General features: G+C 49.4%; 1 protein-coding gene across 1 annotated transcript in view; it reads right to left on the reverse strand.

Annotated features, from left to right (window-relative positions):
• Nucleotides 1-18,085: 18,085 nt before the first annotated feature.
• The window catches only part of AXIN2 (axin 2), a 30,544-nt gene continuing 21,959 nt past the window's right edge, over nucleotides 18,086-26,670 (reverse strand). The window contains exons 6-11 of the mRNA XM_025047122.1: nucleotides 26,147-26,665; nucleotides 25,739-25,918; nucleotides 25,217-25,423; nucleotides 24,553-24,648; nucleotides 23,156-23,323; nucleotides 18,086-19,605 (exon numbers count right to left, since the gene is read on the reverse strand). Of these exons, the coding sequence (XP_024902890.1) occupies nucleotides 19,479-19,605; nucleotides 23,156-23,323; nucleotides 24,553-24,648; nucleotides 25,217-25,423; nucleotides 25,739-25,918; nucleotides 26,147-26,665 (1,297 nt within the window). The 3' untranslated portion in view covers nucleotides 18,086-19,478. The remainder of the gene's footprint in view (nucleotides 19,606-23,155; nucleotides 23,324-24,552; nucleotides 24,649-25,216; nucleotides 25,424-25,738; nucleotides 25,919-26,146; nucleotides 26,666-26,670) is intronic.

A 26,670-nucleotide genomic window follows, 5' to 3' on the forward strand; every position in this document is an offset into this window, starting at 1 on the left:
CTCGATGGGCCTTCTAGGAAGAGAAAAGTCAGATCCCTTGGGCTTAATGCAGAAAGGCAGGAATGAGGTGGAGGCCTAGAAAATCGGGAGATGTGAAAGGGAGCCATGGAAAAGAGGGAGGGAGGCCCCGTTTCCAGAGCAGGGATGTCGGACCTTGAATTTGTAGCGTCTCCCTCATAACCCCAATATTTTTAGCAACTTGTGTCCGAGGTTCTTCAAGGGACAGAAGGAAGAAGGAAGAAAGAGCTTCCCCACTGTCACATGCAGGTAAGAATAGGACCTGTCTCACAGGATTCTGCGAGAACTCTGATAGATTCATACAAATAAAGCTCTTCAAACATGACCTGGTACAGAAAAAGTGTTCTTTTATTTCATGGCATCATCTCATCAACTCTTCAAAGTGAATACTATTATTCCTGTTTTACAGAGGAGGAAACTGAGGCTCAGAGAGCTCCAAGAGAATCCTCTCAAGGAAAACTAGCCTCACAGAATAAAGAATGTTTACTGAGCACCTACCACGTAAAAGCCACTGTGGGTTTCCGAGGAGTTAAAGGTCAGCCCTGCCCTGAAGAGGTCGATGTTTCTAGTTGGGCTGGTGAATGGAAGCTCCGAAATAGGCTTTCTGAATTTAAAGGCAGAGAAAATCCTGGAGGAAGGGGAATGGGAGAGGAACAAGGGTTTAGGCTGGTCAGAGAAAGCCTCGCCGGGTGGGGGGAACCAGGCCTTGAAAGTTCTAATCAGGGTTTGTGATTAGGTGGAGAGAGGAAACCATCAACAGCTCAGAGGCGGGGAGATGCTTTATTTACGTGTGTATCTTCCGCCCTCAGGCCCTGCACTAGCTGGTACTAATTACAGAAAAAAAAATTGCTCTGGGCCAGAGTAGGTCAAGGGACTGACTCCTATATCAAGGGCTTCGAATGTAGACTTTTGATCTCCCACTGGAGTTGATAGCCACCATACTCTGCCGCGGTGGAAACTGGTGCCCACCGGCCCACGATCAGTATTAAAGGTGAACATGTAAAATACGCCACAGTTATAAGCCAGTGGCCCTCGGCCTTAGTGGCACATGAGAATTCTCTGGGGAATCTCACCTCACCCCCATCAAGTCTGAATCTTTAGGGGTGGTGCCCACGCCTCGGTAGGTTTTAAAGTTCCCAAGGCTGCTGTGCGGTGAGCACCGAACGCAAGCTTGAAGTTCTGTTTCTTCATTTAAATTAAAAAGAAAAAAAAAGAAAGAAAGAAAGCAAAAAAAGTGGACAGAGCCTCCTTGTGATCTCGGTCCAAACCTCTTTTTCTCTCACTGAGGGATTCTCCCAGCAACCTCCAAGCAACCAGCCAAGAGACGCTGCCCTGAATTTTCGGTCCTCAACTATAGAACAAAGAACTCTTTGAGGTTTAATAAGAGGCTGCTCAGCTCTCTGGCCCCTGGGCTACTAAGATCTAGAGTGAGAGTCCGGGCTGCCCCATCTAGAACGAGCCTAGTAGCAGGGCGGTCCGGGTGGAGGACTCCGAAGGCGGCATCTCTGCTACTGCCTGCCCACGCCCTGTTCTAACCCTTGAGAAGCATCTCAGCAAAGCGAGATGCTGCAGGAGGTAAAAGCCAGCAGCTCGCCCCATACAGCCCCAGCTCTGTGTTAGGGTCTCAGGCAGTGAACCACAGCTCCATCCCCATCCCCCATCCCTCCCTTGGCTGGAGGGAAACCAGATTTAATTGGACTTCTTAGCAGGAATCCATCTGTTTGTCAATGTGGAGATCTCCCAGGCCTCCTGTTCCCAAACGCTGATCCTTGGGGATGCTCTTCCAGAGCAAGTGGAGACTTAGCTTGTCTGAAGTGATCCCGAATCTGCTTGTGTTGGGGAGTTGGGAGGATAGGAAGAGAGTCCAGTCCTTGATTTGGGTCATGGGAATGAAGTGAGGGGTACGGGGGGCATTTTGCTCCATTTCTTTACTCTCTTCCTCCTCTGTGGCTGGAAACGTTGAGTGACAGTCAAGAAAAAGTTGACTCCTGTGACACTGTCAATCACCCCTTAGTTTGGGACACTGTCAATCACCCCTTCTCATTCCTGCAGTTTAAATGGCTCTCTCTTAACTGGGTCCTCTCCATTCGTCTTCAGGCATGCTCTTGTCTCTTCGAGGTCAACCTGCCTGGACTCTACGTCTTTTCCTACCTCATTTGCTCTTTGGGAGCTCTCACCTCCTGCTCCTGCCCCAGTCCTTCCGCTGGGGTGCTTCTGTCTGGTGACGTCCCAGACCCAAATCGCACGGACATTTCTACTTCTGTTGCCCAACATCTCAACAGCCTTGGACAGTGCTTGCACGTGGTGCAGCTATGGTGGTAGAGTTAAAATGAAGTTGCACATATACATAATCTGGCCCATAGTGCTCTAAGCATGTTATTTCTCTTTCTCCCACTCCTGCTACCCATCTCTAGAGTTTATGCTTTGGAGTAAACCCAGCAGCCTGGTGTTATGTGGTTCAGCCGTGTCTGGAAAGGGCTAGAGAGAGGGAGATGCCAGGGAGGATGAATCAGCTTCTAGTCACAGGTTTGAGGCCTGATGAACGTGGCCATCGCTGACCTCCCAGGACTACCGTCTTCAAAGACCACCATCCTTGGGGTGGAGACTGTCCCGTCTTCATCTTTTTGTAGAAGCAGCACAACCAGAAATTGGGATGGGTAGGTCTTGAGAGAGAAGTAACTTATGATGCTCCAGGTTTGCCAGTGGCTACTTTAATAAGATAGCAATCTTTCCTTTTCCTTGTCCTTTGAAGATTTTGGTTTAATTTGCAAGGGAGCTGGTAGCCAGTTCGTTAGGTTTTATGGACGTATAGCCCCAGAGGTAGACACCAATTGGGAAAATGGACCACTTAAAAAAAGGCAGGCAAAGGAAAGAGAAGAAATAGATAAATTTATGATTTTTGGAAATCCAATAAGAGAAACAAAACATATTAGTAAATAGTTATGATGAGCTCAGGTGGGGAAGCATTTCTAAGCATAAGCATATTAAGAACATATAACGAGTGACAAATTATCACTATCAGTAATAAAAGAGGGACATCATTACGAATCCTAAAGATAATGAAAAGATAATAAGAAAATATCATGAACAACGTTTTGTTGATAAATTTAACAATGTAGATAAAATGAAAAAATTACTTAAAGGACAAAAAGGACCAAAACCAACCCAAGAAGAAGTAGAAAATTGGAAACATCCCTAATCTATTAAAGAAGTTGATTCGCAATTAAAAATTTTCCCCCAAAGAAAACTCCAGGTCCAATGGCCATACTGGTACATTCAAACATTTAAGGGAGATATATGCCAATATTTCATGAATTCTTTCAGAAAACAGGGACCACTTCTCAGCTCATCCTATGACGGCAGCCATAACCTGATACCAAAACCAGACGAAGGACTGCAAGAAAAGCAAACTACAGACCAGTTTTTTTCATGGATATAGATATAAAATTACTCAACAAAATATTAGCAATTCAAATTTAGCAATAATTAAAATATATCATGACTAAGTTGGAGTCATCCCAGGAATACCAGGATGGTTTGACATTTAAAAATCAACCAGTGTAAATCATATTAACCCAATAAAGGGGAAAAATCATATGGTCAGATCGATAGATACAGAAAAAGTATTTGACCAAGTAAAACTTGCATTCATGATAAGAACTCTGAAGAAATAAAAATAGGGAACAACTTCAACTTGATATAGAGTGTCTACAACAAATCTATCACTAGCCTCAAAGTAAATGATAAGTGACTGAACTTTCCATTGAAGATTTGAAATAAGACAGGATATCTGAACTCATAACCTTTACTTAACATTTTATAACAGGTTCTAGTCAGTGCATAAAATGATTGTACACATAGAACATATGAAACTATTTTCTAAAAACTAATAGAAGTGAATTCTGCAAGCACATATGGTACAAGGTCAAAATTAAAAATCAATAATGTATCTATATACTACCAAAGAACAATTGGAAAATAACATTTAAAAATACAATTTATAATAGCAAAAAAAAACAAACAAACATGAAATACTGAGGAATAAATTTTAAAAATATATATCCAAAATACATACACCGAAAATGACCAAACGTTACTGAGAGGAATTAAAGAAGACTTAAATAAATGGTAAGATATGTTACGTTCATGGGTTGGAAGACTCAGTGTTGTTAAGATGTTAGTTTTACCCAAATTCGTCTGTGGATTCAATTCAGTCCCAGTTAAAATCCCAGAGGTTTTTGTTGTTGTTGTTGCTATTGTTGTTGTTGTTTTTTGATAGAAACTGATAAGATGAATATAAAATTTATGTAGAAATACAAAAAAATACTAAACTAGTCAAAATGTTTTGTAGAAAAAGAATAAATTAGGAAGAGTTACACTATCTGATTTCAAGACTTATTATAAAGTGACATAAACGAGACATTGTGGTATTGGTATAAAGATAAATTTATCAATGGAATAGACTAGGAAGTCCAAAAATAGGCCACATATATGTGGTCAGTTGATTTTTTAAGGAGGGTACCGAAATAATTCAACAAGGAAAGAATAGCCTTTTCAAAAATGGCGCTGGAAAAACTGAATATTCATATGAGAAAAAAATGAAATTTAAATCTTACCTCACACCATAGACAAAAATAAACACATCGAGCACAAAGCTAAACTTTTCAAAAGCTAAAACTATTAAAAGTTTTGGAAGAAAAATGGAAAAAAAATCTTATTGACTTCAGTGTAAGCAAAGATGTTTTAGAAAAGACACAAACGCACTATCAAACAAGAAAATATGAATAAACTGGACTTGATCAAAATAAAAATATCCACTGTTCACAGACATCATTAAAGAATTGAAAAAGAAAGCCACAGACTGGTAGAAAACATCCAAAATATAAACATCAACAAAGGACAAAACATCTGAAATATAAACATCAATGAAGGACTTGTATCCAGAATATACAAACTCTTATAACTCAATAATAAGAAAACAAATTACCCAGTTTTAAAAAGAGGTAAAAGATGTGATCAAACAAGATACATTAATGACCAATAAAGCACAGAAGAAGGTGATCAATGTCATTCCTTGTAAAAGAAATGCAGGGAGTTAAAAAACTAATCAGGCCCAATTTAGAGACAATGTGGAACAACCTGAAGCTCTCATACATTTTCATACATTGTTAGTGGAAATATAAAATGATAAAACTTATCACTTTGGAAAACAGTTTGGCGGTTTCTAAAAAGTTAAAAATATACTTCCATACAACCCAATGATTTCATTCCTTAAGAAAAGTGAAAATATATGTCCGTTCATACCTGTAAATGGATGTTCATAACAGACTTATTCCTAATGTTCCAAAAGTGAAAACAACCCACATGTCCATCAACAGGCGAGTGGATAAACAAGTCCTGGTACATCTGTCCAATGGACTAAGACTCAGCAATAAAAAGGAACAAACTAGACACGTGACAACGGAGATGAACCCCCAAACTAAACTGAACGAAAGAAGTCAAACACAAAAGAATATATACTGTATGGTTCATTTATATGAAATTCTGGAATTCTCAGCTGTGGGTGGTTTTGCCCCCAGGGGACACTTGGAAATATCTGAAAACCTTTTAGGTTTGTCACAAGTTGGCATATGTCATCTAGTAAGGACAGGCTGAGATGCTGCTCAGCACCCTACAGTGCAGAGATCAGCCTCTACAGGAAAGAATTATCTGACCCAAATGTCCAAAGTGTCCAGGTTGACAAATCTGGGCTAAACTCATCCACGGTGACAGAAAGCAGACTGGTGCTTGCTACTGGCTGGGGGTAGCAGAGTGACTTCAAAGGAGCACAGGAGTGAAGAAAATGTTTTATATCTTCATTGTGGTAAAAGGAAGCATTTTATTTTAGTCAAATGATACCTCAATGAAATGGATTTTTTCTAAATGACTTTAAACACCACCTTGAAATTTTTTGTTTTGTTTTTGTTTTTGTTTTTGTTTTTAATTTCCATCCATCAAGTAACTAAAAGTGCATGATTCTAACTTCAAATCACCCAGAACAAATCTCTCAGCACTGGAGAATGGGACGTGAGATAACGCGCCTGGAAAACCCTTCACATCCTACGAAATTGATCCCGTGTTTCCTAATTAGAATTTGAAGAGGGTAGAACCAGGTGGGAACGAGGATAAGGATGTACCCTGCTCAATCGATGGGGTTACGGTACATTGTTAATACATGCATATGCGTGTATATGGACACAGATACGCCGCCGTTTGCCCGTATGCTGTTTGCATGGTGTCTGACACGAAGAAAGTATATAATAAATGTTAATAACCTTTGCCCCAACTCCACATCCTTTAGGCTTTCATCTCTACATCCATTGGTGTTTTAATAAAGCCAAAGGCTTTTTAACCTTTGACCTAAGGAGCAGTCTTTTGGCATGGAGCCATCATGAAGGGAAGGCAGCTTCTATGGGGGTCATCTCAGAAACTTGACAATTCTGGAGCCCTTTTCAGTGGTGTCCCGGAGTTAGCTCACACAGGCTGACCTCTCTTTGAAATCAACCACGGCGGGAGCATTTACACCCTGGAAATTGGCAAATGCTACAGATCAAGGCTTGTTCCATAGAGAGCTGGTTGTTAAACATTTGCCAGCACGCCACTGTCTCTGACTCAGAAAGAAATGAAATTCATACTGAAAAGAGAATGCACGTGGGTGTGAACATGCATGTTGTGGTTTGGAATGTATGATTTTTTTCCTCTTATGTCATAAAGACAGTTGCAATTGCCCTGAATACTCCTCTTCCCATAAAACTGGGGCGGTGGGGGGGAAGGGGGGAGTCCGGATACATTCCATGTAAAGGTTTAAAAAAAAGGATAATTGGTAGCATAGGGGCTTCTGCTTAAGCAAAACAAAATGTTTACTTAGAAATCCTTGCCTCGTATCAGAATAAAGCATGGGAGTGTAGCGTTGGGCGAGATTTTAGCCATGTCCTCAAAGGAAGAGCCGAGAAGCCGTAATTTAGGGAGAGCCCAGCCATAGCACCTGTGCCATGTGCCTTCCAGAGGCTCAGGCACCCAGAAGGCAGACGTACTTGCGGGGGATCCCAAGGCGAGGGGCAGGCAGAGGGGGAACAGCCTGCGGGCTTCTGGAAGGAAACAGTCCCCAGAGACCAGAGTTTCTGGTGAGCTGTGGCTTTGCCAGGAGCTCTCTCTCCAGCTTTCAGGGTGCCAGCCTGGCTCATGAGATGAAGTTCACTTCCCCCTGGCCCCGGGGGACGATGAGACTGACTTGGTAGCCCAAAGGATGCCTCAGTCAGTATCAGGGAAACTGAGGCCTTGGAGGTGGGAGCCACAGAGCCCTGTGGCTGGAGAGGTCTCCGAGAATTTATTTAAATCACCTTTAAGATGTGATTTTTTTTTTCTCATTAAGGAACAGTGTACAGTCACTATAAGATACAGGCCCGTGTTCCTGGGCTTGGAAATCAGACCTGGATAGCTGAAGGCCTTCTCTGAGTTTCTTCTGAGAGCAGATGCTGGTGACAGGCCTCCTCCAATACTCCAGAAATGAAAAGGAGCAGAGGGAGGTGAGAGCCCCACTTCCAGCAGCCCCGTTGGGCCAGCCAGGGACAGAGGGGGCAGGGACTGGAATCTAGGCCACCCCCCTTGCACCCTCTGCTCCTGGGGCACCCATGCAACCTGGAGAGGGGGTATTATCAGCTTAGCACCCAGCTTCCCAGCAGAAGAAGCAGGGCGACGTGCTCTCCTGGGTAGAACTGAGGGAGGCGACCTCTCTCTGCTGCCATCTTCCTCTGATAGTGAGATTTAAAAACACTTGATCCAAAAATAAAGAAGGAAAGAAAAAGAGGGAAAAAAAAAAAAAAAAAAGCAAGCACAAAAGCACAGGAGGTGGAGGGGGTGCAAACCCTACGTAGAAATCAATGAAGCCTTTAAATCTTCCGCACTGAAAAAGTCTGAGTTTCTCTGTTGTCTCTGGGAGCCCGCTGAATGGCTGGGAAACTGTTTTTAATAAACAAGAGTTCAAACGCTCAGGCTCCATAGCCAACAGTCACGCCTTAAACTCTAAACTTTACATGAAAACTCTCCCCGTCCCTTTGAACTCGCCTTCCCTCTCCGGAGGAGCAGTCCAGTGTTTATGCATTTTTCGAGATTGCTGGCAGGATGGCGAGGCGCTTTGAATACTTTCCCTCTCTTTAGCAATCTCCTGCCTTCAGAACCCATTAATGCCCCGCTCAGCAACATGAAGGTATGGCTTTGAAGTCCCTTCTGGCTACAGGCCTCTCGCACTCTTTGGTTACTGTGCAATCAAATAATTAAATGGATTCTCAGGAAAAAAAAAAATCATTCTTTTCCTTGGTAATTAAACACTCCAGGTTGGACAGGGGTGCTGGGTTGCCAAGGGAGTGAGAATCTATAAAGGCTCTGAGCCCAGAAGTCTTTGCTCGTGGTCCCCAGGGGAGAAAAATAATAACAAGAGAGTCAGCTCGGTCCTCACTTCCCTGATGCTCTGGCAGCTTCCCTGGCCCCCTACTCGTCTATCTCAGGACCTCCCCTCCAGGGGGGATAGGAGGTATCCCAGCCTCTAGGGCCCCCTTTTTTTTGGCAGAGGCGTGGCCAGGGCTGTGGGAGGGGCATCTCTTGCAAAAATAAGCCAGTGAGAGATTGTAGCTGCTGAAGAGCAAGGACCAGGGCTGTCTCGGTCCTAGTGATTATGCCCCTACTTTGGCTAGTAGGGAGAGACGGGAAGAGGAGGAGGCAGAGATGGGGGACAGAAAAGGAAGGAAAAGGGGTAGGAGAGAGGAGAAAGAAGGGAAAAAAAGAGGGATGAGAAAGAGGAGGAAGAGACTGAAAGAGGCAAGGGGGGATGGAAGGTGGGCAGGACAGGGAGGAGGGAGAGGGGGAGAGGGAGGGGGAGGGAAGGGCCAGGAGAGGCAGAAGGACTGAGTATGAGGCTGCTGCTACCGGTTCTGGGCCTCTCCATCTTCATCTGCTCTGTCTCCACCGGGTTAGCTTCTCCCAGAATGGTCGACTCCCACCCTCAGCTGGGGTACGGCACCCACCTGGGAGAGCCCAAGGTGCCCTTCACTTGCTCTAGTTTACAGCCTCCACGCTCACCTCTTCTTTCCCACCGTCTGGCCTCGGCCAGAGCGGCTCCCTCTCCTGGGATCGCCCTTCCGCTCTTCTCCTGATGAATTCCCGGGACCCTTGATGTCTCAGCCCAGAAGTGACCTTCTTCTTGGGGGCCCAAACAGAGATGGCCCTCTTCTGGCCTCCAGACAAGCTTTATTCAGGCAGCTTCTCGCACTGAATTATGATGTCTCAGCCAGTGCTTCTCCTGGGTGGGGACCGCATCTTTACCATCTGTGTCGCCCACCCCAGCCTCCTACGCTAGCGCCTGGTAGCTCCCAGTAGGTGCTGGTAATGCTGGTGATGAGGACGTTCAGCAGAGAAAAGTGAAAGTGGGCTCAGGTCCCAAGAGTCACTTTAAATAAAGGCCATTATATACCCTAAGCCTTTGGTTGTGAGCTTCTAAACGTGACATCCTCCATAACTTGAACTTGAAGTATCTCTTCATCACTATCTTGTTTCTCGAAGCAGCCAGTTTCTCTTCTTGACCCTCTCCCCATTTTGGATCATGTGATAGGTGTACCTGAGCCTCCAGGAACTTGGGCTCTCTGACATTGAAATTGACCTTGAGAACAGATCTCTCCACCCCCGAGACAGGAGCTGCATTATTAGTCAGAATTCTTTTGGTCAAGTCTAACAAAAACCCAAGTCAATTTGACTTAAGAAAAAGAGAGATGACGGGATTTATTGACTCACAAGGCTGGGCTTTTGGGTGGTTGAATCTAAGGATCCAAGTGATGTCATCAGAATGGGGTTGATCTTTCTCTCTGCCTCCACCCCTCTATCTTGTGGCTCTGAATTTTTCCTTGTTGGCTTCAACCCCAGATGGGCGCTCTCCCACCATGGCCCCCAGAAGCTCCAGGATTTAGTCTTACCCTTTAAGAAACCCAATAGAAAGAGAGCACCTCATTCTCAGAATTCCCAGCACGAATCCCAGGGCTGACTCTCATTGGACCAACGTAAGTCACATGTTCATCCCCGAACCAATCATGGTAGCTGAAGCGATAGAACATGTTAATTGGCTGGATCATGTGCCATTTTTATAGCGAAGGATGTTCCCCAAAGGAAAACCAAGGTGCTATTTTTCCAGAGACAAAAAATATAGATGCTGGGCCAGAACAAATCAAACTAATGTCATTTATAGAGATTCTCGGGACGACGTTGTGTGTGGAGACAAAATGGGGGAGATAAACCAGGACCAGAAACGAGACCTCATCAGATGTTGTACAAAGGTGGGAGGCGAGGAGGCGAGCAGGAGGTGAATCGAGAGGTTTGATCAAGGAGTGGTACCTCCCAGTAGCCAAGGGGCAGGGCAGGGCAGGGCAGGCGGGAACCGCAAGCAGTTCCTTCCCAGTTCAGAAGTGTATTTTATAATTCCTGGAGAGTTAGTAGCCTATCCTCGGCCTAGCCCGCCTCCTGCCTCTAAGTAGCGGAGGCTGTGCTGTTGCCTCTTGTTGGAAAAGTTGGTACAGGTCGGGGCATTGAGGCAGGTCTGGGGCGGTTTGCAGAAATGGCCACACAGTCTGCTTGAAACAATGAAAGTCTTCACACAGGTAGGGATTTATCCTAAAGATTGTGAGATGCTTAGAGTATGAGCGAGAGTATGCTATATATTAGAAAGAAATATTACCAAAAAAAATATTATCAGTTGGTATCTCTGGACAGTAGGATTATAGGTGGGTTTCTTTGTCTTTTGTATAATTCTACGTGTTTTTCAAATTTTTTATCATGACTCTTTTTTCGGTCTGGGGAAAAATACAAAATAAAGAAAAAAAAAACCCTAAGCTGCTCATGTCAAACATTTTATAAGCCAACCTTTTACTATCACAATCCACTCTACCATTTAATTCATTTTCTCACTATTTCCCTATGCCTCACTCTGGGGACCTGGCTATCCCTCAGTCTGGATAATTAGCCTCTGGCCAACTGGGAAGCAGGTGGCTGAAGCAACCCAGCCTGCTAGAGAGAGGTTGGGAGGGGTCTCTTTCTCCAGGCAGGGGCTGGGCCTGCAAGCTGAGACCGTGGTTCCCACTGAGCCCGGTGCTGCTGAGGGAATAGGGCTCAGATGGAGGGCAGCTGTGATCCTCCCTCGGTTTGTGCCCCTCCCCCTTCTCTCACCTCCTGGGCTTTTTTTGGGCAGGATGAATAAACAACAAAGGCCTGTGGCCATCTCAGGCATGCCAAGAAGTGGGTGTCATCTGGAGGATGCCTCAGCCCAAACCTTTTATGTTGACAAACCATGTTGATCAGAAGACTAATTGCTTCTTGCTGTCTTCAGCCTGCCAAGTGCTCGACAATGATTCACAAATCATTTATATAATTGATTATCGCAAAAAGACTTTACCCTCATGGAAATCGATACCCGGGCACCCTCTGCCTTCTTGGGGATGAGCTGAGATTCAGTTTATCAGCGAAGGTCTCTGCCAGGGCAGAAACCCTCTCCCGAAGGCCAATAAGATCCCCCAGTGACCTTGGGAAAACATGGCAGAATTACCCTCACAAACAATGCCAAACTCAGAATCTTAGCAAGAAAGAGATCTGGCCAGCTCGTCTGGTCAAGGATGCAGCCTTTGGGCCAGAAGAGGTGTCAAAGCCACAGGGGGAACGCTGGCTTCATATTCTCAGTGTTCTCAGAGGAAATCTTTGGAGATGGAAATTCCGTAATTTCACCCAGTGACATTTTTCAGGGTTTTATGTCCTAGTCACCAAGATAGTTTTTGGAGAGACAGTTGCCACATCCTGCTTTTCATCCTGTTTTACCATGAACCTGGAGAGACAGGCTCAGCTCCCACCAAACCTTCAGCTGGGCAGAGTTGGGACAACATGGATTTTCCATTTTGCCCCAGGCCGAGTGGAAATGAAAAACAGAGGTGTGTGTAGGAGTCAGGATAGAGTGTGCCCAGGAGAAGCTGGCTTAGTCTGCTCAGATCTGCGGAGGGAGAAGGCAGGGAAGACGTCATTACTGGGGATGGGGGAGTACAGAGGTCTTACACGTAGTCATAGTAAGTTTCTCTTTGAGGTGATGCTTGAAGTTTTTCTCTTTGAAAGATTTAACACAGCCCGTGTGTGTGTGTGTGTTAGGACAGACAAAATGACAGGTGCCACAATTTCATCAGTCAGGAGACAAACACCACTCCGGGTATTTGTTATGGGAGGAATTGTGTCCCCCAAAACGTTATGGTAAAGTCCTAACACCCAGGACCTCGGGATGTGACCTTACTTGGAAATAGGTCTTTGAGGATGTAATCAAGTTCGGATGAGGTCACTACGACCTTCATCCATTACGGCTGGTGCCCTTATAAAAAGGGAGACCGTGGGCACAGTCACAGACGTGTACAAGGGGAGGACTGTGAAAAGACGGAGAGAACACCCTGTGGAGATCGGAGTTATGAGGCCACACGCCAGCCTGGGGGATCTGGGCCACCAGAAGCTGGAAGAGGCAGGGAGCCCTCCTATCCCTACGGGTGTCAGAGGGAGCAGGTCCTGCAGATACTTGGATTTCGAACTTCCCGCCACCAGAAGGGGGAGACGATTCATTTCAGTTGCTCTACACTATCTAGCTTGTGGCGCTTCATTACAGCAGCCCCAAACGAAGACAGCGATTTAACAGCTTGAATTAATACAGGCTAAGTGCTTCGAAATCGGTTTAAGGCGTTAGTTAACAAATGGAATAGATTGAGCCCTTGGTGGTGACTTCCGCCTGCCCAGGGCATGTTTATGAAGGCACCACCATAGGCATCACCGCTTCCACAAAACAGCCACAACCACCGCATGTCCAGGAGCTAGTGGCTAGGCTCTGCCCACCTCTCCCAGCTCCACGCCCCTGGGCACCCAGGAAGCTGGGAATAGAGGCCCACAGGGCTGCCATAAAGCCCTGTGTTGCCCTGATTTTGCCGGTCTGCAGACGAAAGCCAAAGGAAGATGCTTCTGCCTCTCAGTGAGCAAACCTAAATGGACACATAGCGGTCTGGAAAATGTGGCGTTTAGATTTCCCACCTCTGCAGTGCAAGAAAGCACGTTGGAAATAAAGAGGGAGGACGGTTGAATGGGCAGTTTACAGCATCCACTACAACTGGCATTGCCAGGTTGAATGCCAGATGCCCAACCAAGTTTGAATTTCAGATAAACAGATATGTTTCTAGTGTAAGTATGGCCCCACTATTGCATGGGACATACTTATACTGAAGAATTACTGTTTATTAGACATTTAAACTTAAGTGAGCATCCTGCATTTTAATTTGCTAAATCTAGCAAGCCTAAATGACACATCATCACACACAGCTAATTTCCAGTTTTTTCTTGTCAAGATCGTGGGAGAGGATAGGAGAGAAAGCCAGCCCTCGACCTCCACCACCGTCGGATCGTCCCCCTGACCCTCTCCACATACCATGTCTGATACAAGCAGCACGAGAGGCTCAGTAACAGGGGTTCCCCAAACATAATTTGAGCCAAAATCAAGTTGGGGAAGATGGAGCGAAGTCAGATGTTGGTTGAAGGAGGATGGTATGGTCTGGTCACAGGGTATCTGGATGAATTTTCCCTAAGGTTTCAGTCGTAGGCCTTACTCTCAATGCGGCTTACAACTCAGGGGAGGAAAAAGCAAAAAAGGTGAGCATAGGCTCAGCACCCGAGAAAACCAGAGTCCACTAGGGCCCTGAGAGAGAAGGGAGAAGGCTGGGGCAGGGGAGGGAGAAGCATGGGGGGTCAGCTTGGCCTCACATGACACAGGTGAGAGCCAGGAGGGAGAAGGGCTGAGCAGAGTCAGGCACGAAGACCAGAAGGTGGAGCCCGGAGGCAGTGAGAGCACCTGACAGGTGTGGGGCCCTTATCATGGGCCAGATTCTCTTTTAAGAATGGCGCTCGCCTTAGCAACTCGCATCAGCACTGTGAAGAACGACCATCCTCATTTTACGAAGAGGCAAACCCAGGTAGAGGGAAGTTCATTGCTCAAGGCTACTCAGCTTAGCTTGTAAGTGGAAATAACGCCAGGAAGGCAGGCTCGGCTCAGATTGAAGAGAGCCTTGACTATCCAGGCTGGAGATTTAAATCGATGGCACAAACATGGTTTGGGTGTTGATCATGTGCAAAGCACTGGGGATTCAGAGACAAGTACGCCGCTGCCTCGGACAGTCTGGCAGGATGTGGCCAAAGCCCTAAAAAGGACCATTGATCCAGAAATTCTACATGAAAAACCTTCATTCTAATAATTAAAGACTTTGCATTCCAAGGGAGTGTTTAGCTATAAAGATTTCATTGCAACATGACCTATAATTGCAGCCTTTGGAAACTAAAGAGAGGGAGTGTTTAGCTATAAAGATTTCATTACATGACCTATAATTGCAGCCTTTGGAAACTAAAGAAATGCCCAACCATAAGTAACTTGTTACATAAATGATAGTTCAGCCATACATTTGTCATGTTGTAGAATATAAAAAATATTTATTGATATGCAAATATGCCAATGACATGTTATTGAGTGAAAAATGCAGATCACAAAATAGTGTACACTATACGGTCACGTGTGTGCATGTGCGTGTGTGTGTGTTTATGTAGTTTAACCCGGACGGGTGTTGCAAAGTGTTAAGAGTGGTTGCCTTAATCTTAGGTCCTACTTCTATAGGCTATTTTTATTTTTATTTTTATTTTTGCTTCAGTTCTATAAATATTGAGTGACTAGTCGATGCCGGTCACCATGCCGGATGCCGAACGCTGTATACAAGGGTGAATACAAGCATGTTTCCTCCCTACCTTATGGATGAATAAGCGGGCAATTAAGTAATTACTGTATCGTTCGGGGAAAGAATCAAGTCCTGTGATGGAGATGGAGAGGATCAAGTGAGGACACATGTGGACCCGAAGGTCAGAGAAGACCTTTGACATTTAAGTCAAGACCTGAGGGCTGAAAAGGAGACGAACTTAGAAAGTTAAGACGAACTTAGGCTGTGTGTATGTGGGGTTGGGCGGGGTGGGCGGGATGCCCAGCAGAGGGAACGGCATATGCAAAGGCCCTGAGCAGCAGAGCCCTTGAGAACTAACGGGTCAATGGGTCAGTGTGGTTGGAACTCAGGCTGATTATGTCTTCAGAACTGGGCATTGGCAAGGTGAAGAACCCCCTGTTCATGGCACTGTTCTTTCTGTGGCGGACCCTTTCTAAAGCACAGTCCTGCACACACACACACACGCACACACATGCACACGCATGTGCACACAGATGTCTCCTAAGCTGCCAGACCTAAGGTTCTGGGCAAACTCCACCTGTTCAGGCACAGAGACAGCCATGGCTACTCCCTGGGATAATTCTGGTGACAGCCAGCACTTACCAAAATGCCTTAAAAAACTTTTCGTGTGCGGCCGTATGTTTTGTGTGTGGCGGTGTTTGTGTGTACGTGTGTGCATGTGCTAACTGTTTATTTGTTTAAACCAAGTCACTACTACTTACTTCCTGGGACAAGTCACAGAGGCCAGAAGGCGCTCACTCTCTTATCAGATTTTTAGGTGGATAAAGTGAAATAATTGTTAAGATGTAAATCACTCTTTTGAAACATCTGGGTCATTTGGAAAGTTTCAATACAACCAAATTATTTACTAACAGTGGAAAAAAGAAACATTTTTCTTTACCAAAATAACAAGAAAAAAAAAATCTTACCTATTCATTCAAATAGACAGAACATTTTCTTTGGGGAAATTGCCAATTTCCTTCCTTTTGACAGCATGATTATGGTCCCACCGTGTTCTGGGGAGGGAGGAGAGAAAAACAGCACTTCCTTTCTCCAGAACCCCCATTTCCGGCCGCTCTACACAAAATGTCGGTGAGAGTCCACATAGAATTTCCAAGGATAGCATAAGGTCACAGACTGACTCAAGAAAAATGTAAGATGCTTTGGGCCAAGATTCGGCTCTAGCTGGAAGCGTTTCCGAATCGAGCAGCCTGCCAGCCTGTTTGCCCACCACCTTCTTGGTCCTGCACCAGGAGCAGAAGCAGGATGCCAGAGTCCAGATATCACAGCAAGGGTGGAGGGGGGTGATGTTTCCACAGGAGCAGCTGATATCGCAGGTCATGAGGACAGAGCTGCCAGCAGTCCCGAGGCCCCGACAAAGATGCTAAGCCAGGTCACCTCTCTTCATCACAGTAACCCTCGAAGGTGAGCACATTTATTATCCCCACTTAATTGATGAGGAAACTGTGGCTCCCCGATGAGACACAACCTGAAGTGGACTCAGCTCCGCAGTCTGCACTTCACTGCTGATTAGTCGGTTAATCATCAGAGAAATAAGGCCAGAGCCCATGGAAAGTGCCTAGGAGATGAGGACTAAGGGGGTGAGTCCGACTCGAAGCTGGGACTAGAAGGGGTTGGATCCCCAAAGACTAAAGCAGAGAAACACTGACGGGCCCAGGTGTCACCTGGAGAGGCTGGAAACGCACAAGTCTTGTCCAGTCTGTCAGTTTGGGGTGGGTGACTATGACTCACCAGCTCCCAGGTGAGACCCCAGGGGCTGGAGGAGGGAGAGGGGTTTCTGGAAGAGCTGGGTCTTACATGACTCGGGGAGAGGGAAGAAAAGGGCTGACAGCACAAGCGATGTTTTAGCTTTTTGAGTCGCAGATCCCTTTAAGGATCTAATAAAACTATACGCCCTCTCCTCAGAGGAAGGCACAGGTGATTCTGCCATGTCAGGGGCCCACATCCCAGAAGCCCACCCACGCCAGGTGAAGGGCACCTGGTCGTTAAAGTGAGAGCAGTAGAGAAACAGACCCTCTTAGAAGAGGTACAAACATGGGCGATGGCCAGTCTGGCTTTCTCTCACAGATGCTGATGGTCCCCCAGAAGGTGGCGGCGGCTCAGGGGCTTGAGCCCAGGTTAGTCTGAGCCCCAAGCCTGTTTTACCTCATCATTCTCATTGGATAAACCAACTCAAAGTCTCGAAGATTAAAATCCATAACCCCTCACCCCCACCACACACAGCAGGCTGTATCTCTCTTGGGTTAGAGCCTAACATTTCTGAATGTGGCTTTGGGATACCCCTGCAGCAGGACCCCATTCCAGCCTGGAGAGGAGGGTGCAGCAAACTGCATCATTAGGACCAAAACCAAGGGAGGAATCTTACAGCCTGGTGTCCAGCTCCCACATAGCCTCGCCTACTCCCCAAATAGCCGCCCCAGACGCCTCGACACTGTCCAGTTCAAGCTGGCGCCCGGCCCCAGTCAGGGCCTCTCCTTAATCTAACCCGTTGGCCTCACACCAGTTTGCAGCAGGAACCACCAGATCCGCTTCAGACCCCACCTCCTGAAAACTCAGCACATGAGACATCAAGTCCAACTGCCATCACAGGCCCTTTGTTTCTGGGAAGTTCATCACAGGCCTCCTTTACACAGACCCTCTCTCCTAATGCGAAATACAGTCTGGCCCCCCAGGGGCTCTAGCACAGGGCAAGGTGCATGGACGCGGAGCAAACCGCCCGCCGACTTCCACGGCCACGCACATTAAACCGTCCACTGCTCTGCAGAAACTGCCCATGTTCCTTTCCGGAACCACCTGCCGTTTGCTCCTGCCACCTTTCCAGCCCAGACCCTCCCCGAGGCCATCGGTCAAGTGCTACCCAGCCGCTGGGAAGGTGGCTGGTCAGCAATGAGCTCACCGGACATTCGACAACTACACACCGTTTTCTGAGAAGCTTTTCACCCCCGAGACGCCTACTGAAGTGCAAGTGGCCGACTGTGGCTGGTAGGACATCAGAGGAAGTGCTGTCTGCGGCCTGGTCCACGACGAGAAAACCCTCGGCCAGCACCCAGGTGAAGAGATCGTTTTTAAAAACCCCAGACTGGGGTCGTTAGAGAGGGGCTCGAGCAGGTGAGACACTAAGCACAGATACTCACGTAAAGAAAGGGCGCCTCTGCCCTGCGCCCTGCTCCCCGCCCCCCGGGGATTCGAAGACGAGGCCAACGTTTTGAAAAATATAAAATTTTAATAAAGGCTACATCTCTTAATTACAATAATTATTGTACCAAGTAATCTTCCTTAAATGAACTCTTTATAATGCATAATTTACAGTATAAGTAGAAGAAAATGCCATGGCAAAAGTCACTGAGTACAAGACTTGTAATAAAAAGGCATAAAATAGATTTATACATAAACCCCTTTCAAAAAACAAGGGAAAGCTTGAGCCCTCAATATAGGGCGACACACGGAGTGGGACCCCGTGCAGGTACAGGTACTGTACTGATTCAAAGTCAAGCACTAGAGATAGTGGATTAATACTCTGTCATACGATATATACAGACATATAGTACAGGTAACAATGGCGAACGGAATGTACAGATTAACTTAACACGAAAACCCGAACGTCAGGATGAAGGTGTGTGGGGGCAAGGGTGCTGCTAGGCCGTCCCACACGGTTCGCTTCTGTGCAGGGCAGGGGGCTGGTTTCCAGGATGGCTGTGGCACAAAGACTAATTAAAGGGGAAAAAAACAAACTCCAAGGAGCTATGATTTCGAGAAGAGCACGAGGTGAACCAGGAGGTACTAGCGGGCCTCAGCCGCCAGGCACCGGGCCCCGGTAGGGAGCTACTAGGGTGAATCCGGGGCCCCTCCCCGTGAGGCTCCGCCCTCCTCTGCAAGGGGTCGCCCCCTAAATAATGACCCCCCCACATGGCGGTGATGATGTAATGGAAGGCAAACCTCAAGACCTTTATGACAAAATAGAGCAGCATAGAAAAAAAAAATGCACCAATTTCTGCGTGTGTCAATGGCAGGGCACCGTTTAAAAAAAAAAAGTCTGTCTTCACTTGGAGAAACGCAGGGCAGAGCTTAATTCCTCTTTCAATGAAGAAACCATTAACGCACTCCCAGCTCCGCTCCTCAGTGTGGAGGGGACGACGGAAACCTCCCTCTCTCCCCCTTCCTGTTTAAAGCAGCATATCCATAAACCCAGGACAGGGGTCATCATTTTGTTCAATAAATATCAGTAAGGATTCCTGTTCAGGTAAGCTATACACAGTTCCTCGTAGTTTATGGATTTCAGATCCCTAGGAAGTCATATATTATGTATGGCAGTCTCTCAAATACAGTCAGCATCTTCGATAGCCAAGAGTGGTCATGTTTTTAATAAATAGTTCAGGCTTTTCTTATCTCAGTACCCAGCTCGTGAATAATGAAAACCAACCTCCCCCCACCACCCTCCCAAAGGCCCAGCGGCCGATTCATCCCTAGACTGTGTCTTCATTGGTTTGTTTGTTTGTTTGTTTGTTTCCTTCGAAATGTTCCTTCGCGGTCGCGAACGTCCGGAACCATTCCCGCAGGCTGCGGCCTTGCGCCTGGCCGAAGCCAGACCCAGGCGGCTTAATCGATCCTCTCCACCTTCCCCAGGATCCGGCCTTCGTACGTGGGGAGCACCGTCTCGTCGTCCCAGATCTCCTCGAAAACCGCTCCACAGGCAAACTCGTCGCTCGCTTTTTTGAAGTAATACCTTAAAAGGAAAACCCAAAGAGCGTCTTCGAAAACGTGCATTTTCTACTTTAGAAGAAGCGCTAAGTGAGCCCTGAGGACGCGTTATCTTGAGAGCTGTCCTATGGCCTTCGGCCTTCGCCCTTATCCGATTTAGACGGCTACCTGGGCTGGCCGACGGGCACAAACCGGCAGGCCTGGGTCACTCGGGAGGAAGCTGGGCCCCCCGGGAGCAGCGGCCTGGGCGGGCTCCCCCTGCAAACAGCTCTGAGGCTGCTGTCGTCAGCCCAGAACTGCTGCAGCCACCGATGAGCACACACGTTGTGAAAAGTGCACTTTGCAGAACAGAGCTGCTCCTTTCTCTCCCTCTTTTGGGGGGGCGGGGGGCGGGGGAGGGAAGGGCAAAGCAGGCCCAGAGTTCATTTGCAGCAGCCACCAAAAAGGGGGTCCCCTCAAAGAGACCCCAGACTCCTAGCCTGAATCCGTAGAAGTCTGTGGAAGGCAGACTTTGGCTGGTTTGATCGGTCTGGAGGCTGACACCTCTCGCCCCTCCCACTATGCAGTGCCCAAGTGCCAGCTCTCCCAGCCGGTCTCTGGCATGGCCATGGGACAGCCACTGCAGGAGGCAGTCCTGCTTCCCAGGGTAGCAGACAACACCAGCCCCTCTTCCCCTGGTTCCCTCCCTCCTCTCTCACCCACCCCTCCAAGGTCAAACACTAAGGGCCCTTCTATTATGCCCGTTGATTAAAGGCTTCTTTCATCCCACCCAGCCTTCTTTCTTCTAAGGCTGTTTAATTGTATGGACTCAAATGACCAGTCTCTCTCAGGAGAGACCCATTCTGGAAGCAACGGCCCCGCCGGCTCCCAGGCCCCTCCCGAGGAAACGAAGCAAAGTCCTCGTCCCTCCCTGTCCCCAGAGACCAAGACCCCTCAGTCGGATTAAACTTGCCCCCACAAGCTGTCACCTTCAAGCAATAAAGGGCCACTCACAGAGAGAGGGTCACAGTCCCCTGGGTGGAGGTGGACAGCCTCTCTAAAATATTTAATTGTCTCAGGGTTATGGGTTGTTTTTTGGTTTTTATCTTTCCTCTGGAAAAAAAAAAAAAATTAATTCCCCTTGGTTAGAGCTACGTTTTTTTCTTTAATGAAGGCAAGCCAAATACTTTCATAGGAGATAAGGCTAAGTTAAGTGAAACAGCTGGGTTTAGTCAAGGTTCTTTGTTTTTAGCGTTCCCGGCTGAGCCAAAGCATCGGGGTGAACAGCACAGCTCTGGTGGGCCCATGGTGAACACGCTTCACACAGAGGGGCTCAGACTTATCTGGGGGAGACGGCGAGAAACTGGGGAGCGGGTACTCGGCACAAGCGACCCCGGACAGCAGGAAAAAGTTACTTTTCCGAGTCGGGGCTGCAATTCCGACGCCACCCTCGGCCCCCAGCTCACCTCGCGCTCCCCGAGTGGGGCTTTCATGGCAACCGTGCAACGACCTTTTCCATAATTGCAACCTCTCCCAGAGAGGGAGGGGACGCTCCCGGAGCCCCGCCCCCGAGACATCAAAAGGGCTCGCTGCCCTCACTTTCTCCAAGAAACGGGCTTTTCCACTGCAACATGCTTTATGTGGCAAACTTTGCTTTCTTCTGACATCTGGCACCAATCGCGTCTGGCACGTCTGGAGGGGCCGCTCTCCCTGTGAACCGCTGCCACAGTGAGGTTACTCAATGCAGCCCGGGTCCCCTGCTCCACAGCCCCAGCCTCACGGGGCTTTTTACTGGGGGCCTGTGGGAGGGGGTGCGCATTAACCGTCAGAGCACCACCCCTGCGGGTGGGGGAGGGGGCGGGCACGAGGCATGGCACCCTGTGGCCCCACAACCCAGGAGGACAGCGAGTCCGGCTCTAGCCCGGAGAGCGAGCACAGAGAGAGAAGGGGCTGGAAAGGGCCGGGCCACAGCCTGATCCCATCAGTAAAGAATTCCAGCGTCGACCATTTGTGCGCGTCCTTGTGCATTAAAGGGGAGGCCGGGGCTTCAAAGCCAGGCTTATTAAGTGTGCCTCGGAAAAAAAATCAGAGCCAGATGTGGCCGGAGGGCTGAGCTCCGAGCCTCCCCTGCGGCCCCTCTGCTCCACGGCCGTGGCCCTCCTCCCCGCAGGTCACCTGCAGTTCCACTCAGAGTCCCGCTGGGTCAAAGCTGAGATCAGAATGGATCCCCGGAGGGGCACGCTTGTGTAATTAGTTTCACCTTGTGTCTGTTCGAGATAGAAAAAGAAGCGGGGCCTGTTCCTCAATCCCTTTGATACACTTTCAGAACGGTCTCTGCCCAGGTGTAGAAGGGAAAGATGCAAGCCCGGCTCCATGCCACCCTGCTCGTCAGTCACCTACGGGGCCCCGGCCAGAGCCCCGAACCTTCCCCTGACAAAGGAATCACTCTGGGCCCCTGCCCGAATCAGCTCCCGGTGGAGGTGGCTGTAAAACTACACAGGGCCCGCTGGGGGAGGGGCGGGTCTGGGGCCCAGGAGCCGGTGCCCACCTGGCAGGCTGCTAAGTGCCATGAGAGTTCTCCACTTCCATCCTCACCTGGAGGCGGGATGGGTGGGCACCTCCTGGGCACGCACGGTGCCGCTCCTTCAACTGTGGGCTGGGCACCTCACTTGCCTCTCCCTTGTCCCGGCCTGCACACCGGACCTGAGATACAGATGGAGCAGAACCCACATGTTCCCTTGGGATGAGGGCCATCGAGAAGGGCAGGTAGGACTCTAGGTGAGCTCAGGTGAAGTCATCACCTGTCCCGTGTCAGGGGAAAGTGAACAAGAAATGGCCCAGGGCTGGCTCTCAGCTCTTTACCCTTCCAGGGCGCGGGGAGGCAGGGGCATCTCCACTGTGCAGACCAGGAAGGGAAGCCCCGAAGGCGAGGTCCCTTCCCAAGGTCCCGGCGAGAAGCGTGGCCAGCCCTGTCCACCCAGCGCCCACCCGCGCGCGCAGGTCCTGCCGCCTCTTTGTTATGGACAAAAGAGAGTTCCTCCATCCCATGACCCACGACACAGGGTGAGACGGTCTCCGGGCAGAAGGCTGAGTGAGGAGAACGCTGCCTACATTCCAGGCGGTGGTCTCTGCCCTTCCCAAAGCCTTTGGTGCGGACGGCCCCTCCTCGACACCCGAGCCAGGACAGCAGTCTCCGAATGGGTCTGCCCATCTGTGTGTCTGTCTGTCTCCCTCTCCCCACCCTGCACCAACCTCCCTTGCAGGCAGAGGCTCCACAGATGGCCCCAGCCCAGCTCGCCTCTGACAAAGCAAAGTGTCCCCTTTAAACTCAGCGTCTTGTTCGCCTGGTAGAGAAAAACTCCTCCAGGTTCCCAGAGCCCCTCTCAGCTGCTGCTGCTCAGTTATTTGTTAGTGGTGACAGGAGGGGAAATGAGAAGGGACCGAGCGTCGGGCAGCCCGCCCCCACGGCTGCCCTGAGCCCGTCCCAAGGCCCTTCCCTCTTGGCCACTCCCAGGCCTGGCCGGGCCAGGGAAGGCTCTGGCTCTGGGTTCTGAGCAAACGAACTCTGGAGCAGAAAGAAGCCGCAGGGCTCGTACCTGTAATTTCCCTTTTTGCTGAGCTGCTCTTTAAAGTGGCCCAGGGTCAAGCTCTGAGCCTTCAGCATCCTCCTGTACGGGATTTCTTCTCCGCAGAAAAAGTAGGTGACGACCAGCTCGCTGGCCTGGAGGGCATGGACGCCTGCTGGTTTCTTTGGCTCTTTGTGACTGAAAATAAGATGATGGAACACAAGTTCGGCACGTGAAGGCAGCAGACACACACACACACGCTCCAAACGCTGCCTTCAGAGGTAAAGCGAGGCTGTAGCTGTGAGCTCAAAAGCGACCTGGGTGTGAGGCCCCCATATCGGAGCCAGTCACTCTGCTGGAGACACAGCCCAACCCCAGGTCACCTGCATGACGCACACGAGAAGGGACAATTTCCTGGGCTGTACCAACTGCTCCTGTTTCTCTACCACTGAATGGGGGGACAGAGTAGTCTCTTTCAGGCTGGCACGAATGGGGTTCTTGCCATGGAGACGAGAGAGGAGAAGCTCTGACAGCCACAGGGATGCTCACCCTGACCAGGCTGTGCTGTAGAGACCAACTCAGGGCACCTCCTGAGAGGGCAAGGAGGACAGGGACGCGGGACACTACGGCCCACTGGGTTATGGGTAAGCTCCAGTCTTCCCAACTTCCCCATTCATTCTGCGTTTTTGTAGAGTGGCTTAAAAAAACAAAGCTGCAGGCCCAAACAGCTGGGAGGCTAAGGTCAACCAATTAAAACAAAAGGGTCCAGGGTGGTGGCTTATTCAGGACTTCAAACATTTGCTCATTGCTCAAGATAAACTAAGAAAAATATTTTAAAATTACTTAGACCATTTTAGATCTCTGCAGCAGATACCTTCTTAAATGCACCACCCTGTAATTAAACGAGAAGCCAGGCTTCTCTGTCCACTTTGCAAAAGCATAAATTTACGAAATGAATCATGGACGATTAGGGGGGACACAGTTTTCCCCAAGCAGAGCAAAGATCATCGTCTCTCCATCTCTGCAATGGTGGAGGCACCACCTCCCCACTCAGTGTGACCCAAAGAGGTTTCCAACCTGCTAACTTGCAAGCGGAGTGCGGGCAGCTTTTCCATCCGGGTTTAGGGTCCCTTTCCCCCACCTGCCAATGACTTCATGCCTCAGCTTTTGATGAGTGTGTGCCCAGGAACCCCGAGCCATCCATCACTTCAGGAAGGAACACTTGGGTACAAGTCACGATGTGTCGCTCAGTACAGGCAGGGTTTTCGAGATCCTAATTTATGGCAACATCTGTGTTCACTAACACTAAAATCAAAGTGATTTTTATATACTAAAAAAAGTTTTCAAAAATCACAACTGTGGAGAGTGAACACGCTGAAACGTAAACCACTGGGTGGATCTGAGCAATGCCAGGCAAAGACACTCACTCTTCTGAAGCCAGGCTTGGGCTGGAGAAGGGTGTGGCTCCTGTCTGACCCGTGGCTGAGGGATTCCTGTCCCTCTGCTGACTGGCCACGCAGCACCTGAGGACACAGCCAGAACAAAGGATTCAGAGGTAAGCCTTCTAGCCCCAGGGCAGATGGGGAGTAGACAGAAAACTACTCTCTGTGGCCTCCTACACAGACCCGACTTCCATCCATGGGGAGACCTAACTAACACCTTGTGTTAACAGTGGCTCTCGGACGCCTGGAAGGCATCTTGGCAACAGCCACCCTAAGCTTCCTGGGGGCCCAGGACTGGAAACTGCCAGCCCTGGCAAAGGGTAGAAGGTCCCAGGATTCCTCATCAGTCACGGCTTCTTATACACTCATCTAACCAGCCTTAAATGATCCAGACGTTTATAAGCAATCACTGAAGTCGTCTCCTTTTAAGCATGACTTAAACACGTCCTGGTTAGTTCTACAATGAACGACACCAAAGGGAACACGTTCTAGAGGTTGGAAAGGTGAATCTTATGTGGCCAGAAGCGATTCTTCCTCCTTGAGGAAGGATCCAGATGCAGCAGAAAAAGACCCTTCCCTTAGCTACAGGCCAGGTGTCCACGTCCATATCTGACCCCTGCCTTGCACCCCTGATGCCTCTTCCACTCACCGTTGCTTTGGGGGTTTCGACACCTCAGCCAGCCTGCGGCAGGCCTCCTCCAACTGTGCCAGGGTGTTGGGTGGGGTCAGGGGAGGCATCGCAGGGTCCTGGGTAAACGGGTGGGCACGGCCCCCCCACAAGTGGTGCCGGCCTGCTCGCTCCGCCGGGGACCCACGGGTCGATTCCAAGGGGTAGGCCTTTTTTGTGCTTTGGGCACTGAACATGGAATAAGGAGAGAGAAAGCAGAGGGAAAGGAATTGGGTTAGAAAAACTGGAAAATGTGACTTCAAGAGAAATTTCTCTATTCTGCCTTCAGAAAGAAGAAAAAAATAACTACCATAACACGAACAGGAGGCACTGCCAAAAACATGGCATTTTTGTGGTCTGCTCAGTCCAACCTTTAATATTAAGATGGCAGAAGCAGAGAGTCCTGTCACATTAGTTTCTGGCCGACTGCAAAAATAGCCATCCCTACAATGCCTCATGGTGACTGCCCCAACCCTGGTGCCCAGTGGCGGCTGCGGTGTTTACCTATGGGGCTTGGCCTTGCTCTGTCGCTCAGTCTCCAGCATCCACTGCCAGACGTCCTGCGACCTGTCTCCTTCCTCCCCGGGCAGCTGCAGGGACCCAGCTCCTTCCCTGGCGGGCAGTGCCAGGCCGGGCTCCGAGCCTCGGCCGGTGCGCTTGGGCAGGGTACTGCCTCTGCTGCCGCTGTGGGGACCCAAGACCACACCCGCCCAGGGCACGTTACATCTCTGAGTCTCCCCGAGTCGGACCGACAGACAGGCAGGGAGTGAGGTGACATGCACCTGCTCCCCCTGCCCCATCACACACCCTGGGCCTCCCTCCCGGGAGTGGAATGCCTGTGACCTCTGACCCCACCCCCCAGCTGGTCTGCAGAGAAGACCCCGCCGGACAGTCGGGTCTGCCCACACTTACCCGAACTGGTCCGCGGGCCCCGGCTCCGGAGCCCGGGGGTGGCTTTTACATCGCGAGTAGCAGTAGTACTCGGGGCCCCCGGGGCAGAAGCAGCGCACCCTCTGCGCGGCCTCTGCCTCGAGCTCCTCCTGGGTCTTGGGGACAGCGTGGTGGTGGATGTAGTGGTGGTGGACGTGCTTCGTCGTCTGCTTGGTCACGAAGCCCTTGGCGCCCAGCAGGGTGCAGCCGGCCAGGGAGGCGACGGCGGGGGGCAGCCTGCCCCCCGGCGGCAGGAGGGGGTGCTGCTGCTGCTGGTGGTGGTGGTGGTGGCGGTCCGGGGAGCGGGAGCGGGGGCTGTAGCGGCCAACGCCGGGGGACTGGCAGCCGGGGGTCTTGAGGACCCTGGACAGGTGGTCGTCCAGGATCGTCTGCGGGTCCTCCTCGTAGCTGCCGGAGGGCAGGAGGGAGAGGGGGTGCTGGGGGGGCGCCCCGTCGCGCGAGCCCAGCGCGAGCTCGGAGCCCTCCTTCTCTTCATCCTGGCTTTG

Source organism: Pteropus alecto, unplaced genomic scaffold, assembly GCF_000325575.1.
Source record: "Pteropus alecto unplaced genomic scaffold, ASM32557v1 scaffold134, whole genome shotgun sequence".
Lineage (NCBI taxonomy): Eukaryota > Metazoa > Chordata > Mammalia > Chiroptera > Pteropodidae > Pteropus > Pteropus alecto.